General features: G+C 39.9%; 1 protein-coding gene across 1 annotated transcript; it reads right to left on the bottom strand.

Moving 5' to 3' along the window:
• Positions 1-1092: 1092 nt before the first annotated feature.
• Positions 1093-17632, bottom strand: LOC139709783 (WD repeat-containing protein 1-B-like). Its single transcript, XM_071621745.1, has 6 exons — positions 17491-17632; positions 13770-13854; positions 6375-6482; positions 4831-5004; positions 2968-3115; positions 1093-1381 (listed from the first exon to the last, which is right to left on the bottom strand). The coding sequence occupies exons 4-6, from the start codon at positions 4993-4995 to the stop codon at positions 1275-1277; spliced, it is 420 nt and encodes a 139-aa protein (XP_071477846.1). The 5' UTR covers positions 4996-5004; positions 6375-6482; positions 13770-13854; positions 17491-17632; the 3' UTR covers positions 1093-1274.
• Positions 17633-18248: the final 616 nt, after the last annotated feature.

Below are 18248 nucleotides of genomic sequence, written 5' to 3'. Positions count from 1 at the left end.
AAGGACTTGGTCCCACAGCAAGGGGCAGCCATGTCATATAAAAGAGAGTTTATACCATTGCCAAGAGCTTGAGAAACTTGGGAAACAAAAATTATATTCTTGAAGGTGTCACACAGAATGATTCTCAATGAAATGTACACGTTCACATCCCAGTGTTTTCATTAAACATGATTAGTTTGCAAGAAGAAATGTCTCAGATTTGCTCTTAGCACAGGAATGTCCTGTCAATGCAAATCCCTACATAGGATTCTATGGGCCGACTAGAAATTAAGAAGGCCTAAAAATCTGATTAGATGGTCAGATATCAAATTATCAAAATAGAGGTAGCATTGCAAATCATTACATCATCAAATACTGGTAAAAAGTAATTGTTTAACTTCACGAAACACACTGTTGAAGTCAACTTGAAGAGCAATGCGACACCAAGGGAAATTTCTTCACCACTCTTTCAGAATAACTGTCTGGAGTGCACCAAGGCCTAGTGAAGCTACTTTAACCCACGGAAAGTGATCTCGACTTAAGCAAATGGAAATTCCAACTTGACAACCATGTTAGATCTGATACAACACCAGAGAAGTTTGTTTGCATTCAAAACAAAGACTTTCCTGAATGACATTAAAACAAGTACAGAGTAGTCATTGACCAACTGTAGAGAGTATCATTCCTTCATCATGTATGGAAACACACCACTATGATTTATTTCTTTTTTTCTACCTTCATGGGCAAAAGACACCATCTACCTGTATTCTATTAAAAAAAAAAAATGAGGCAATTTGTGCCATACATACACACAAACAAATATATATATTTTGCAGGCTAAAACTCTATTTCTGCGGCTACGTAATGATTACCCTAGAGTTATCCAGGAGTAATGCTCAACATGAAACTATGTTGATTATTATATACTGATGATGAATTTAGACATCATTAACATTACTGGTTCATTTTGGGTGCATATCACTTTCTTTTTCTCCTGATTCAAGTGCTTCAGAATGGCTACCTATTCAGCTATATCCTTCACAAGTCCACTATGTACCTGCCTCTAATCATAATGAATAATCACACAAAATCACACAAACAATGCCTTTTATCACACCGTCACTGTACTGTCATGAAAATATAAACCTTCGGTGTGACATATCAAATGACAGAGCATGGGACACAGAAGACTCAGTTGCCGTCAGCTTGAACCACACACAGATCATAGAAATTTCCCATCCCAATCACTTGGAGCAGGCTTGCCTTGGAGTATCCTCCTCCCTCGCACCTCCTCTTCAATATTCAACATCGCTCACTACCAGACAGCAGTTTCCCCCGCCCGTTACTATGGTGTTCTCTGACACCCACTGGACACTGTTCGTCTCCGAGCGACCATGGACCGCTGTGAAGTTAGAAAGTGAGATGATTATTCTTCATTGTTTGTTTGTCTTTTTTTTTTTCTCCATTGCCCTACACGGCAACAAGGTCACTACATAAAATCAAATACATTTCTTCATGAATACTGATTTGGCATTATACATCACAATAGAGTTTTCTTCATTTCAATTCAATATCATAATTTCACTGAAATATGTCATATATATATAAGAATACAAGAAGAACACAAAAATGTACAGGAGAGGGTCAATTATAACTATTCCTTAGATATCTATAATAGCAGTGAAGATAATGCTGGCATACTGGAATTTCTGCTAATTTTCAAACAAGGAATTGATTCCCACAAGGTTAGGAAGTATGTTTTGAAATTGAATACATATACACACACACATCTCCCCCCCCCCCCCCAACACACACACACAAAGATATAGTATAGACACTGTAAGTTACAAAAGATGACACACAACTGCGATGCCATAAATTGAATGTCTTGGACCCAGACCCTGATGTCAAATACACAATGTCTACTTGAATGTTCTTCAATGGCGAGACACCCAAAACCATAACATCACCTACATTCAAAGTTTGAAGGCTTTCTGATCTAGAGATCAGAAGTTATGGCTCAATTCAAGCTAATTAGCCACTCAATGTGGACTAGCTTGTGCAGGCCTAATCAATCTTATGATTGTCATCTACACATTCTGCTCCCCATTCTGAATTCCACATTCATATTCTGTCAAACACAAGTAACAAACAGTCATATGAATGGACAAATGCATGAACAATAACTGTGTCACCCCAATATTCCTCCACAACCTTCACAATAAGCTACAATGCTGCTGATCAGTGACAATTCTGATCTGGTCCTCAGTGAAATATGATGTCTTGTTGGCTTCCGTAAACAAGGCATATATCACAGTGTAAAAGTGGTAGCGAATTTTACACTCCGCTCAGCTGGTAAAAAATTGAAAACAAAGCAATATTTAAGGGTTATATGTGCCCTGAAATGTTCTTACCTGCAAAATTATAGGCAGCAAATTTCATATAAATTAGCCTAGCATAAAAAAAAAAAAAGATACATAAAATAAAAAAAAATTGAATGACATTACAGATGATAACATTAACATTTTGTGTAAAGTTTCTACAGATACAGTACCATGTCAATGAAATGTTGAATCTGATCTTTACCACTGACTCCTGTTCTGACTTTCTACCTAGTGCACTTCATTTTTGCCACTCATTACGACCACTGCACAGGAATAAAATTTATGGCTTTCAAGTTGCGTTTTTTTGTGTTTTTTATTGTGTTTTTTTTTTGCAAAGTTAGCCAAAAAATGTCATCACGTGAATAGGGCTTTGTGGAAATCTTTCTGATAATGATGAAAACTTGTGTATTTGAAGCTGACATTTGACATCAGTCTCTTACTGTGCACCTAATAACCCTTACAAAGGGATGAAAAAAACAAACAGTAGAGAAAAAACAAACAAACAGAGGGATAAGAGAACAGACGTTACAGATGAGACAGACATATCAGATGTTGAATGCCTTACAGCTTCAAACAAGAAACGGGATGATTAATGCTGACTCACCCTTTTCCTGAATGAGTGGAGCAGTTTCGTTGACATCCCAGATGTAGACCGAGCCATCCATGGATGTGGAGGCATAGTGACGACTGTCAGGGCTCCAGGCTACGTCATGGACTTTGGTGTAGTGTCGGTAGTCTACATGACCGACGGGCTGTCGGCAGGTCAATAAAGCGAACGGTTAGGGAGGTGACAGATCGTTTCACCGAGAAAAAGATTTCAAGTACAGTTAAAATGCTTTTGTCAGCTATGAGTCTACCACTGACCCAAACAATCCACTGTATTTGTTCATCCATTAATTTGCACTCAGTCACTCTGGAAAGAAATGCTTAAAATGACAATAACAATGAAACAATCACTTATTGTCTAACATCTGGGAAGATTTTACTATAATGGGCCTACTGACTTTTCAACATAAGGTGCTCAACCACCGAGAATGAATATATTTGGAGACAAAATGAGACAAAAAAACCTGTATTGTCAAAGGTGTTTTAACCCTAAAGGGACCGGGGGGGGTGGGGGGGGGGGGGCAGAATCCCCCCTGAACATTTCACGCTATAATTCTGTAATGCAAGAAGACCTCGTCACGAGGCTTCTTGACTTTCTTTGTTTAAGTCTCACGCAACTTTTGAGACCAAATTTGCAATGTCTTAGCATAGCCAGAAATGCCCGGCCTGATTAGGGTTAAAGGGGAAGGCTAGTAACTGATCAGTGGGAATCAGTGGAAATGCTGGGAGATGATTGTTCCAATCCTTATGGGATTCATTCAAGAGTTCATTGTGTATCTATTGTTGTGTGAAAATGATTTGCTTCAGAATGGTCTCATATCCAAGTAATGTGCAGTTTAATGCTTCCAGGTTAGCGTCCCTGGTCAGTGACGGAGCATTAATCTGCACATTACTTGAATATGAGACCGTTCTGAAGCAAATCATTTTCACACAACAATAGATATACAATGAACTCTTGAATGAATCCCATAAGGATTGGAACAATCATCTCCCAGCATTTCCACTGATTCCCACTGATCAGTTACTAGCCTTCCCCTTTAAATTTGGTCCATTGTTTATGCAAATTTCTTTTGCATAAATGTGCTTGAAAGTCATCAGCAGTCATCCAAGAACAACTGCACGTTGACACACTCACGTGTAAGATGTGCCTATTCCATGCTTATTTCCGTCCATGGACTAAATTCAAACTATGGTTTTGATTCAAAACACCTTCATGAATGTGGGTCCTATAATTTCACTCATGGCATGGCATATCACTATTAAGCATGCTAGAACACCTAAAACACTGCAGGATTCCCCACACACGATGGACTCAACAATGATTATGATGAATTTCCCTTTAAAGGATAAATCCACCTTAAAATGGAGTTGAATTTATCAACGATGACAGTCTGAGACCAGAGGAGAGAAGTTTGTTTGTTTGTCTGTATCTAGTTCCATTAATAGGGAGCTTAGATTTTCATGACAGGGACATTCAGAGGAAAAAAACTTGTTCTGAGCATGCGCAGACAGGCACATCAAGTTGATCTTTTTATAGCTCGCATCGTCTGAGTTTTTCACTACGCGTTCTGGGCTATTTTTACGTCCGCTCAATTTACGACGCAGAGAGCTACTTGATGCACCGATCATATGGGGGGCCCATTTTATTTTCATACATTGCGTCCTAGCGTAATCTAAAGCTACTTTTCAGCACGACGCAGGGAGAGGGGAGAACGTCCAGCGCACTCGTCGTCTCAAACGTCCGCGCAGCAAATCTAAAGCTCCCTAATATCATCAACAACACATACATATCTACAAATATATTTATAACATACAGCATAGTACTGATTAGAAGCTGATGAGAATAGAGCCACTATCTTACCTTGTAGTCGTCTTGGACTTTCCAGAGTTCCACAAACTTCCCTGTGCTGCCCCCTACGAGGTACTCTCCATCCGGAGAGTACCGACACCTAACGATCTCTCCCTCTATGGCCTTGAAGCTTGTTTTCGGCGTCAACGTGTCACTTGCCAGGGTGTAGATGTACATGGTGCCATCCTGATGACAAAATAGCAACTCGGTCAAAATCATCTAACAAACACTTTACTTACAGTAAAATGTATCTCGTAAAAAAGAAAAAAGAAAAGAAAAAAAAGGCATCCTTAATCCAGTCCAAAAAAAAAGAAAAAAAAATCAGCACATCAGGGATCCTCAAGTAATAGCACTTAATTTGATATTAAAGGTCCTGTTTACCTTTGGGAACAGTGATTTTAAAAAAAATCAAGATATGACATTTAATGCATATGTGTAGGTCTGTTGTACGACAAAATATCCTATCATATAAAGTTTTCACTATAAAGCCTAACATACAAGGAGATATTTGTATTTTTCTCATTAACCCGTAACTGTAGACGGTTAAGTCTGGAAACATTTTCATTATAACTATTGTTCACATTTCGTATATTCAACAATACTTAACATCGATTTTACAGATTCAGATTTTTACAGTGGTTGTTTCTATCCATAACTCAGATTTTAAAACTATTTTAAAGCACTAATGCTGGGTTTTTGTTTCATCTGCAAATGGTAAATTATGCCTTTAAGACCTTTTATTAAGAGCTTTTAATCTCTACCTGTATTTGTTCTGCTTCATTTCAGTATCCTTCTTTGGTAAAACAACTGATTTAATTCCATACTTCACATAAGTTTTCAGGACAGATCTTTTTGTTACTGTGGCATCATTTCTTTTTCAAAAAAATCCTGACATGACTGGACATCTATCTTTTGCACCGTAGCAAAAAGTCACCAAAAAGTCCATACAGTGGAAATGCCCAGCTTAGGTCATTCTTGTATCAGAAACTATGAAGATGTAAAGATTACCACTGCCCTGCAGTCTTGTTAACCTCAAGCAGGATCTTTGCTGAAAGATTTGTGAGCAAGTTTTTCTCTCCTGTACATGATGCGTAAAAGCAGTTGGATTCCGGCTACACTGACAATTGATGTAGACTGGCCTTTGAAGAGAAACTGCTGTGTCTCCTGTGTATTGGTTTGTTTGTTTGTTTGTTTGTTTTTCATAAGGACTCATTAGGCATTCAACATGAGTTTTATAATGATTGCATAGCCAATAATTATGAATACATGAAAGGGGGGGGGGGGGGAAGGGGGAGAGAATGTCTGTGTGAACTTTAATGAGGAAAGGAATGACACCCAACAGGGAAACATCTTCAGTAAGAGCATTGATGAGCATGCTTCATATACTAAAAGACAAACAAACAAAAATTTGATAGCTGATATTGTTTTAAATTTGTAATAATTTTGGGTATTATGATTTATGTGAGAAACTAGGCAGACAGTGTACCGGTATGTATATAGTAGCTGCACTACAGAAATTCTCCTCAGTATCATCGTTATCAATCATTACAACATACCTCAGCACCAACTGCCACCTCGGACTGGTTGGGGTGGAGGTCAACAGATGTTGCCTTGAACGGGACATCAAGCACAGACACCTTCTGGTCATTTCGGACGACAGTGATCTGTGATTTGCCACGTGTGGATGATGATAACAAACAGGAACAAAACATTTTAAAAAAAAATGCAGATTGAAGATTGCATGCTGCAAACAAAGTCAGAAAGTACTGTAAAACGAGGAATTTTCGCGTGCATTTTAATTTCGCGAATTTCGCGAGCACCAAGATTCGCGAAATTAAAATGCACGCGAAAGTTCTTGTCTACACTATATGCATTGAATGCCAGTGGCAGTTCGCGAAAATTTCACGCCGCAAAAAAGGCCGTCGGCTCCAATTCGCGAAAATTTCATGCCGCGAATATATCATGTTTTACAGTACCCTTTAATGAGTAAACCTACTGTACGTTGGTCCCTACACTCTAGCCAGGCGTGGCGATACGGTGCAATTAACTCGCCAAAAGCATATGACCTCGAAGCCTCATTTGCATAAAGTAGAGAGCTTGTGTATGCAAAACCGCTGGGGAAGTGTTGCAGGACAATCGCAATATCTCACCTCAGACACCATAAAATGATTAAATCTATACAGCAAATTGAAGAAGAAACTATTTTCTAACTCGCCATGTTAGTTATTTTGGGTTTTATTGAGGATAAACCTGTGAAAATAACGTCAAAACTTAGCTTCCAAAACAGAAAATTTGGTCTCAAAACAAGTGTTATTTTTTCACATTTTCCTTCATTGCCCAAAAATGAAACTTCGGTATATGACTTACGGTAGTATATCAATACTGTGTTCCAAATATCTTTTCTGTATCATTTGGCGTACGGATATGTCCGGAAAAAATCGAGATCACTGTCGCTTGTGACCCACGTAACATCCATAGCGTAAGCAGTATGCAGTCCGATGAATCGTTTCTCGTGCTGCGTGTGGGTGAAACAGTTGAAGCACATTGCAGGGTTCCTCTCTTGCCCACTCACCACCCTGTGGACCGAAAACCGAACCCTGCCGCATTGCACCGAACCTGACACTGCTGATTGGCTAAGCATGCACTGACCAGTAGAGACCACATGCGCAGGAGGATGACCTAGTTGTGCATGTCCAGTATTTTCTCTTAAATTGGGTTGTCTTTTTGCTCTTATTTTCACCTAACTACTAATTGCGCAAACACGAAACTTCACAGGTAGTGAGTCTGGTGTATACAGACTAGCAATATGTTAATCAAATGCATATTCATGCAGGCGCAGACTTATGTCCAGAAAAAATTGTAACCCTTTCCCACGGTCGACTCAAACAGAAAAACACACATCATCTCCAAAGATACATCAGCATTTTGCCCCAAAATCATATGAAGGATGATATCCATATTAGATACACTTGTATATGTGTGAAGTTACAAGGGAATTGGTTCTAAAATAAGGGAGATACGAGGAGGTGAACTTTCAAGATTTTTTTGTCCTTCCCTCCGCACAGCGCGTCGATGACCATTACGAATTCAAAAGCTTTGGCCTCTTATCAGTGACTTAATTGCACCGTACCGCCGGGGCTGTAGCATGAAATTATTTCACAAGACATGCTCACATAGTAGAGCGGTTAAGCCCTCAAAATCATGGGAATTGTGCAAAATTTGACTAAAGCATGAAACTTTCACCAGTGTTAGTACATACCATAACATTCATTTCAAGATCGGGGGGTGTCTGATTTGACCTCTAATGACCCCCAGAGGTCAATGAACTTTAAATCTCAGAATAGTGATGTTTGGAGGCATTTCTGAATGATAGGCCTAGATATGGTTACGATACACTGAATATGCATTTGTACCACAAAGAAACTACTGGTATCTCCTGATTCCACAGGGCATTGACAGGTTTCGATCTTTGACCTCTGATGACCTTTAGAGGTCAATGACCTAACAAGGAAAAGTAGAAATTATGCGGTGCATAATATATGTCCCCGCCGGAAGTAGCATTTAGTAGCAAAATGTACAATATAGGTAAAAAGATGAAGGTCAAAGGTCAAAGAAGTCAAAGGTCAAAATTCTATGTAGAAGTTTTGAAGCCCTCACCTAGTGCCATCACATAAAGCAAACGGAATCGAAATCGGGTTAGAAATGGCGGAGTAGCATTTTGTAGCCAATGTACAATATAGGTAAAAAAATCAAGGTCAAAGGTCAAAGAAGTCAAAGGTCAAAATTCTGTGTAGAAGTTTTGAAGCCCTCACCTAGTGCCATCACATAAAGCAAATGGAATCGAAATCGGGTTAGAAATGGCGAAGGAGTAGCATTTGATAGCAAAATGTACAATACAGGTCAAAAATCAAGGTCAGAGGTCAAAGAAGTCAAAGGTCAAAATTCTGTGTAGAAGTTTTGAAGCCCTCACCTAGTGCCATCACTTAAAGCAAACGGAATTGAAATCGGGTTACAAATGGCGAAGGAGTAGCATTTTGTAGGTAATGTACAATATAGGTCAAAAATCAAGGTCAAAGGTCAAAGAAGTCAAAGGTCAAAATTCTGTGTAGAAATTTTGAAGCCCCCACCTAGTGCCATCATATAAAGCAAACGGAATCAAAATCGGGTTAGAAATGGCGAAGGAGTAGAATTTTGAAGCAAAATGTACAATATAGGTCAAAGGTCAAGGTCAAAGGTCACAACTGAAATTCTGTGTACAAGTTTCAGAGCTCCCATGTAGTGCTATCATATAAAGCAAACAGAATCAAAATCGGGTTAGAAATGGCGAAGGAGTAGCATTTTGAACATTTTGATCACACACGGACGCACAGACGGACGGACGGACGGATGGACGGACGGACACACAGACACACACACGTACGGAGCCCGTTTCATAGTCCCCTGCTCGAACTCGTTCGGCGGGGACAGAAAACTAGATATATCGCTACGGCGACTGATATGCCTCCGCCATAATGCATGGTTCTCCTAATAGGTCTATAGTACAATGTCTTGACAATGTGTGATGACAGTTTCACACACAATTGGCAAAATATTAAAATGACAGGTTTGACACAAATGTGCTGAACGTTCACTTTCCTAGAACTAGGTTCAATTGGATGAATGATTAAAATGTCAGAGTGCAGGTATTTGGGGAACTGATGATTTTTACTTGACTTTTGACCCTTTTATAAGTTTATGCATTGAGTAATTTTCAAGGTATTGAGAAAAAGTATAATTTCAGTATCAAATGGGAAAATAGCATTATCCAAACCTGGCCTTTGACCTTTGACCTCACAGTTCCAAAGAGAATCACTGTTAGGTTGAACATGCATAAATATGTAAGTTTCATGATGATACCTTGAGTTACTTTTGAGATATAATGGAGGAAAAAGTGCAATTCAGCACTTTCACTTGACCTTTGACCTTTGACCTTTTGGCAAGAAACTTCCCACAGAATATATATTGGGTAATACATGTATACATCAAGTTAAAAAAAAAAAACCTTCAGGCATTACATAAATATAAGGAAAGAAGTGATATTTTGAGGAGTTGACCTTGACCTTTGACCTCCTGACCTTTGAACCATGACCCCCAACTTCCCTAGATAATCACTGCCCATTGGAACAAGCATATATACTAAGTTCCATGAAGATACCTTGAACCATTTGCAAGATATGGAGAAAAACATTAATTTTCAACCTTTTTTTTCACAAAATAACCTGTGACCTTTGACCTTTGACCCGTGACCCTAAAATCCAAACAAAGTATTATCCCCCCAGGATATACCCTCATACCAAGTCTGATGTAAAACCACCACACGGTTCTTGAGATATCGACAAAAACAAAACGGGACGGACGGACGGCAGGGGTCGCACTTAACTTCTTTTTTAACTAGCCAGGCGGACTACTTAGAATCAATTTTGACACTGAAGCAATATTTTGGCTAGCCAGACGGACTAGTTACTTCAGAATTTTATGATTTTAAGCTAGTCCGACATGATTTTTGGGTGGCCAATGGCCAGCGGACCATCGCCAATTTCGAACCCTGGACGGACGACCCGAAAACATAATGCCTCCGGCCACTTCGTTGGCGGAGGCATAAAAAAACATGTTTGAGCCGAGAAATCAGTAAGAGTGGCAAGCACAATGGGAGTGGCTTCACACTACGTATGTAGTGAAGCAAAGGCTGCAGAGTATTTTGGAAGTTTGAGGAACTTTGAGAATAGTTGGAGACCACAAAGATAAAGTCAGGAGCTCCCCTTCCTTGATACATCATGCCCTCCTCCAAATTAATCAACTAATCTTTATCGACGCTGAATGCACCATCGACCTTTATACGCTGTGAATGTGATGAGGATCTGACTGTCATGACTGAATCAGCGAGCAGCAGCACACGAGGAGAAACTGTGCATCACGATAAGACAGAACTTTGGTTTACGCCAATTTGGAGTGCAATTACAAACTCCAAATAGTCAACTGGTGTCATCGGAGATGTTGAAGCGCCCTGTCAGACTGATACAAAGTGGACAGTGATGGTGACGAAGAGTCTAATGAGAGCGCGACAGCATACCACTCAACGAACGGCCCAGCCACACTGACGAGATCGACAATGACATGCAGACGAGGACCTCATTCGTCGACCGTACCGATGTTGAGATAAGTGGCTACACCCACTAACATCATTTCTCCCTACCAACCGAATCCCTCCCTTTCCAATAGAATAAGACGGTATATGAAATGGTCTCAAAAGCCGTAAAGAGTTACTTAAGTGATGAGTGGAATGCTCAGCTAAGTTGTGAGGAAAGAAACTTATATGTGATGAAGTCTCGGTTTCAGACCTACAGGAAGGCAGGTCGTTGAATAAATATGCCGTTAGTAGCATTGGTGTTATCCATGTAAATTTTATCATTCGTGGACATTTTGCATTTGGTGTTGTGGAACAATATTTAGTTTTTTCTACTTTTGGAATTTTGGTGATGATTGGTGTCTATGTGAGTACCTAACCCCCGACCAGTACAGAGAGAAGCTGACAGACCAATCCAATATTTATCCGCCTCTGTACAATAATTGGTCGCCGGCTTGGAGAAAGTCGTAAGGAGTTTTAGGGAACTTACACAATAATGACATTGTCTTCATATATTCCAAAGAGCACAGACAGGTTTCTACCTTTGACCTCTGATGACCTTGACAGGTCAATGACCTCAAAGTATCAGAATATTGATGTTTGGCATCATTGATTAATGGTAAACATGATGATGTTGTAGAGAGCATTGGTAGGCCCTATTCATTAATCTGGTCTGGTGTATACCGAAAATGGAAAAACATATTTAAAAAATCGACCATTGACCCTTGCCAAAAACACTGCCCCGGAGCCCTCCCCCCCCCCCCCCCCCCCCACGCTTAGAAAACACACACACACACACACACAATTTCCGCCGCCCCTGTTTAGGTGTACTCTTTAGGAAAATTGAATATGGAATTGTGAAGTGCACGTCACCATGTCCCCGGGGAAGATATATCATTTACACTGTATAATGCACTCGCAAATCTGTCAAACCCCCCCCCCCTCCTCCTGGCAAAAGGCAGCAAGTGACAAATGCAATATATTTCTTATAAATGAACAAATATTGCGCTGGCGATTCCAATGACATATCTCAATAGGATTGATTTCTATGCCATATTTTTTCCAGGAAAACATCAATAAATCGGATTTGGGTAATTTGTCAAACTCTCCCCCCCCCCTCCCTGCTTAAATAGGACAGTACGTGTATAAAGAGTGTAATCATTAAAGAGGAATGACTTTAATTTAGGTTTAAAGACATTTCAACAGATGTAGTGTGATTTGTTATGGAGCAAATCATTCTACTGTTTGCAGTCTTGTAAACATACTCGGGGCGGATCCAGGAATTCCGTAAAGGGGAAGCTCCTTTGCAAAATTAAAGGGGGACGCACACATCCCCCATTTTTTCTTTTTATTTCATTTGTTTTAGCCAAAAATAAAGAGGGGGCGCGCGCCCGCTGCGCCCCCTCTGGATCTGCCACTGATACTTGTATCTTTAGCGAAAACTGTTCGAGTACGTAGACGGTGATAAGTATGTGTACATGAAAATTCTGATGTTAAAAGCATACGTGATGGGAAATGTAGACAATATGTGCGAATGCTTCTACGTTTCCTGCTAAACTTATTTTTTAATGGGGAAAGAAAAGAAAAGAAAAGTCTCGCTTCATGAGAGATGTTAAGATCCCGCTCTACACCACAACACCTACGGATATTTCCGTTGGAGGTGGGTTGGAATGTCTTGTATAGAGCACCAATCATACGTGCAGATTAATAGGCACGCTATCTTTTGAAAAGAAACAATACTTTGTTTCACATTGTTCGTGGGGAAAAGAAAAGAAAAGAGAAGTCTCGCTTCATGCATGAGAGATGTTCAGATCCCGCTCTACACCACAACGCCTACGGATGTCTAGGCTGGAGGAGGGTTGGAATGTCTTGTATAGAGCCCCAACCGTACATGCAGATTAATAGGCATGCTATCTTTTGAAGAGAAACAATACTTTGTTTCACAAAAGATGATAGCAGAAAGACAACTGATAATCATCTGCTCATGTAAAATCAAGCAGAAGTTTTTCAAAACATTTCAAGAGGCATCTTAATGAGTTACAGTCTGTTAATGTGTCAATATAATGTGAAAAACAAATTGAAGGCCACCTGCAATAGGCCACCTGCAATACAGCCTCACATTTTCCTACATCACAACAACTTTGATCAACACATTCCATATGGACCTATCACACACATGGACCAGAAACGAAGGTCTCTCTTTGATCCTATCATACCATTAAGGGTAAAATACCATTAAGGGTGAACTATTGTACCTGGTACCATATCCCCTGGTGACGCCATAAGGGTATGTTTTACAGGTATAATGGCACATTATCTTATCATCTACGTCATTCCTTAGCATGTATGTGTGCGTGTGTTTGTTCACATTTTTTCTTTGATTTTTTGATTTTTTTTTTTTTTTATTTTTTTTTTTTGGGGGGGGGGGGAGAAGCATGAATCAAGTATCAGGTAGAAACACAGAGTAACAATTATTTTGAGCTGTATGGATAACTGTTGGCATTGTATTTGAACGATTCTGCTACTGAAAGATATTCCAATACAATAATTTTTTTAAAAAACTTCATTCCACAAAGCTCTTTGTCTACGATGAATGACGCATTAAATGCTGAATTTGATGGTATCTGTCTTTCAGTTAGTCTATCTCAACCACAATCTGCCCTGCATGTTTTCTCCCAACCATGAAATATCATATGCAACATTTTTCACTTGCACAAAAAAAAGACAGGAAAATACATCAAAAGCTTTACTGAGAAATATAACAGTTATGAAAAGTATTGTTGCAAACCTTCTCAATTCCTGCCACGATGGCCAAATTTCCAGCTCCCCTGACAATCCCCTGAGGCTGCGAGTCAAGTTTGCATGATGTATCACTGTGTGAGGGGTGAGAAAAAGACCAGAGAAGCTATCCAGCTTTAAATGTGGGATGTTGGTGGAATGCAAGATGAAATTTAGTCAAGGTCAAATCAATCCTTGACCAATAAGCCAGTTCGGGGTTCCAGTTCGAGCATGAGCAGAAAAAGGTCATTTGTACCAAGAGACAGGTTGGTTATTAATTTCACTGAGATAAGCATCCTTTAATGCTATGATTATTCATGGATCCCTATAAATGGTGCCTGCCAGTACATCCACCTGACAGCAAGCCTGGTATTTGGCAATGTTAACAGAAAAAGTTTTGTCAATGTAGTCAAAACAGCACAATTAAATAGATGCTTCCCAAAGTGTTGATTGACGAACCATTCTGGGCACTTCATCTACACAGGTTCATTCTTTGTTAGAATATGAGTTCCATAAATTGCTATGTTGGGCAAGCTGTTGCATTATGTTACTTTGAATTATTAAGTGAAGTGCCAAACCAATTGAGAAAAATGAAAGGTCATTTGTACCCATGTGCACACGAGCTATCTCCGAACTGGCTTATACAGGCATCACACAGGGACATAACAATTATAAGGACATGTGTCTGGTACAAGAATCTATCAGAAAGGAGCATTCTTCTACATTACCAAAATCCCTTCCAAAAAGAAAACAAAAAACAAAAAAAAACAACAACAAGAGAAAGCAAAGCACCCCCCCCCCCACAAACACACGCACACACAATACATGTAATATCCACATATTGCAATATCCCAAGCCTGGTCATGCTGCTTGTGTAAAGATATGAAGCCTTTCAGCAAGGACAATCTACACGACTTTTTTATCCAAAACACTCAATAAAGTCGAGTACAGTACTCTCCGCATAATCAGGTGGGCTCGGGCAGAGCGTTTCTTACCCCATTAAGCGGAGTACCCGATTAACAGAAGCACACGTCTCATTCACATTTGACACTCACAATGCGCATGTACATGCATTGTACACTGTACCAAACACCTACACTGTATGCTTGACACGCGTGCTTGCACGGCACATTATACGTACCTTACACTTACTCAGTCACAGGCAATAATTTACACTCTTTTTTTTTATGGACAAATGTCTTCAGAAAACTTTGTATTATTGTAGTTTGACTATAGACTCCGCGCTAACATGCATGCGTTTTCCGAAACAAACATGTCTCTTTGTGTGCACTAGTCACGTAGAATCTCGGGTTACTTTTTGAGAAGTGACTGGGGAAAAGCAAAATTATGGAGCTGGTGCATGGCCTGATTTTCGTTGCAAACTTCTCGTATTGTGAATGTCGTTGCGGAGCAAGAGAGGAGCACAAGTGTGTTCAACTCTTGTCTGTCTATGCAAATGTGAGTGCCAGCTACATGTGTGATGGTCGTTTATGTGTGGCACATCGCTACGTGTACATGTGTTTTCATGTCTAATCATTCCCCAAATGATCGGTCTTCTTTGCAATTTAAGCAGAGAATGCGATTAGCCATGGAAAATTTAACATTCATGATTTCTTAAAGTGATATGTCTGCGATAAAATGTGGGTAAAAAATAGATTAGAAGAAAATCATTTACCCATTTATGCAGAGAGGCAACCCGATTATCAGGTAATTATGATGTGCATTGGAAGTGATTTTGACATTACTACCCAATTAAACGGGGTACCCGTTTAAGCGATACCCGATTATGCAGAGAGTACTGTATTTGTAAGCCTTCAGAAGACACTGCATTAAAGTGAATTGTCCGGCTCAGTTTTCATACACATTCATAAGCACAGTCACACACTCACACCAGGGGCGGATCCAGGAATTCTGTGAAAGGGAGGTGCCTTTGCAAAATAAAGGGGGGGGGGGTGCACTCACCTCCCCCCCCCCCATTTTTTTTTCTTTTTACTTCTTTTGTTTTAACCAAAAATAAAGTAAGGGTATAGAGGATTGAAGGAGTTGGGGAATTTAAATGTAATGGGTTAATTCACGACACTGGAGTGACATGCTTCATGAACAACAAATGATTTAAATGCCAAAGCATTTCTAGACTTTGAAATTGGACGTAAGGTTATGAAGCTCTCAAATTTTAACAAAATTTGCACAAATGATCAAATCATCGTTCAGCCACATAAACCTCCTCTGCATTTTTTAAAAACTATTGAATGTCTGAGACAGTAGGGTAGTAGGGTGTCAACATGGCTCACATATGAAGCAGGATTGCATCCACTTTATTGCATTATTCTCCCAGCAGGTTTTCAGTACATCTTGACAATGTGAGATTAAAGTTTCACATGATTTGCATGAAACTGAAATGATGTTTGATGGTTTGATGGTACACCCCCCCCCCAAAAAAAAACCAAAACAAACAAACGAGGCAAGTGCCGTAATGTGTCTCACCCACAAACGTACAACACCTTTTTTTTTATTTTGTTCACAAACGGACCTATGGAACAAAAGTTCGGAGTCATAATTAAATGCACAGTACATTGGGCCATAAAAGTTCATTGACCCCTGCCTGTGACCTTTGACCTTGTGGTGACCATCAACTCCCCGAGGGACATCTACCACCTAAGTTTAGTCACAAATGGACTTACGGATCAAAAGTTATGACCCATAATCGAAACGTGCCGTAAAAACTTAACATTGGGCCCTAAAAGTTCATTAACCCCGGTCTGTGACCTTTGACCTTTTGGTGATCATTACCTCTCTGAGGTACATCTACCATCCACGTTTGGTCACAAATACACTTACGGATCAAAAGTTATAGTCCATAATCGAAATGCGCCCTAAAAACTTAACATTGGGCCCTAAAAGTTCATTGACCCCTGCCTGTGACCATCAACTCCCCAAGGGACATCTACCACCCAAGTTTAGTCACAAACAGACTTATGGATCAAAAGTTATAACCCATAATCAAAACGCGCCCTAAAAACTTAACATTGGGCCCTAAAAGTTCATTGACCCCTGCCTGTGACCTTTAACCTTGAGGTGACCTTCATACTTGGTAAAAGGTAAAACTTTGTATGACCACTCTTCCCTCCAAGTTTGATTCAAATTGAAGCCCAGAGTACAGAGTTATTCAAGTTTTATAGTGCTACGGACAGATGACAGACGGACGGACGGACAGACGCCGCAGGCGATCCCTTAGTCTCCCCTCACCTCTGGTGGGCTCGACAAAAATGAAGTGGTTATTTATACATTCCTTGAACCAAGTTTCATTTGGATAACAAAATTATTTCAGAGAGCAATCATTTGGACATAAAAACGAGCTTCATGATTGAACTTTCTGTGCACTGTTAAAGGTACAATTTTGTCAAAATTTGATCTTTGACATGACCCTATTCAGCCATTTGCAAATATGTGTTACATCTATCATAGCATGAGCAATTTCATGGCTAAGGGCAAGTCTACTGGAATAATGCTGGATGAGTGGCTAGCTATCTCTTGAAAAAGTGCACGATGGCACGTTTATGGTGGCTATTGTCAGTGATTGTAATGGTGACTTTATATCAAACATGTGGCCTGTAAATACCAATGCATGGCTCTTGACCAATGAAATCGCAGTTTTCTTGACCCATTCTAATCAAGCAGCCAATACCATACAGTCAAAGGGAGAAAGGAGGGGAAGATGCTACCGTACTTACTGGAATGAGCCATCCTCTACAGTGCGGCTCACGTCGTCGATGCCGCATGTAGAGAGCTTCTTCTCGCAGTAAGAGATCTGGGAGAGGAGAGAGGGCTTGTCGCTCCCCTCCACGGCAATCGCTTCACCAGTGTCAATGTCCCACAGATGTGCACGCACGCAGAGGCGTGGTTAAGGGCAAAAAAATTGTCTGTTGGCATCTACATATTCACATCCTGCAATTGCAATAGCTACAATCAATGTGGTCACAGGAGAAGCAACATACGTTAGGAACATGGGAATGTCTGATCTGTGACATCCTGCCTTTAAACACACACACAAACAAATGTGATCCATTCTTACAGTGGCCAAGTGTCTTCCAAAGTACTGTGAAAGTGGATATTTTCGCAGAAGTACTTTTTCATGCTCTGCAGAGGAAGATGAATATCGTGTGTTTTTAATTCTGCAGAATCAAGACACTACATAGTGGTATATAAAACGAGCAATTAAATATTCGCATGCTTCTATTTTTGTGTTAATTTCTGAAATGTGGGAAAATTTCCACGCTGCAAAAATGTCCACTTTTACAGTAGTGCTTTTCACAGTCAGGCACAAAATTTAGACTGATAATCGATTGCCACCTACAGACTGGAGTAAGGCTACAGTAAACATTACATTCTTAACAGGTTGATTCTCCTTTTATGATATCACATCTTTGGTAAGTTTCCATCCAGGACTACCAAAACAAAAACAAAACAAAAAACTAGAAATGTCGCTATA

Source organism: Diadema antillarum, unplaced genomic scaffold (genome assembly GCF_040938485.1).
Source record: "Diadema antillarum isolate AM-2024a unplaced genomic scaffold, OU_Dant_1.0 seq00001469_RagTag, whole genome shotgun sequence".
Lineage (NCBI taxonomy): Eukaryota > Metazoa > Echinodermata > Echinoidea > Diadematoida > Diadematidae > Diadema > Diadema antillarum.
The sequence above is the reverse complement of the archived record's forward strand: the minus strand, read 5'-3'. Positions and strand labels throughout refer to the sequence as shown.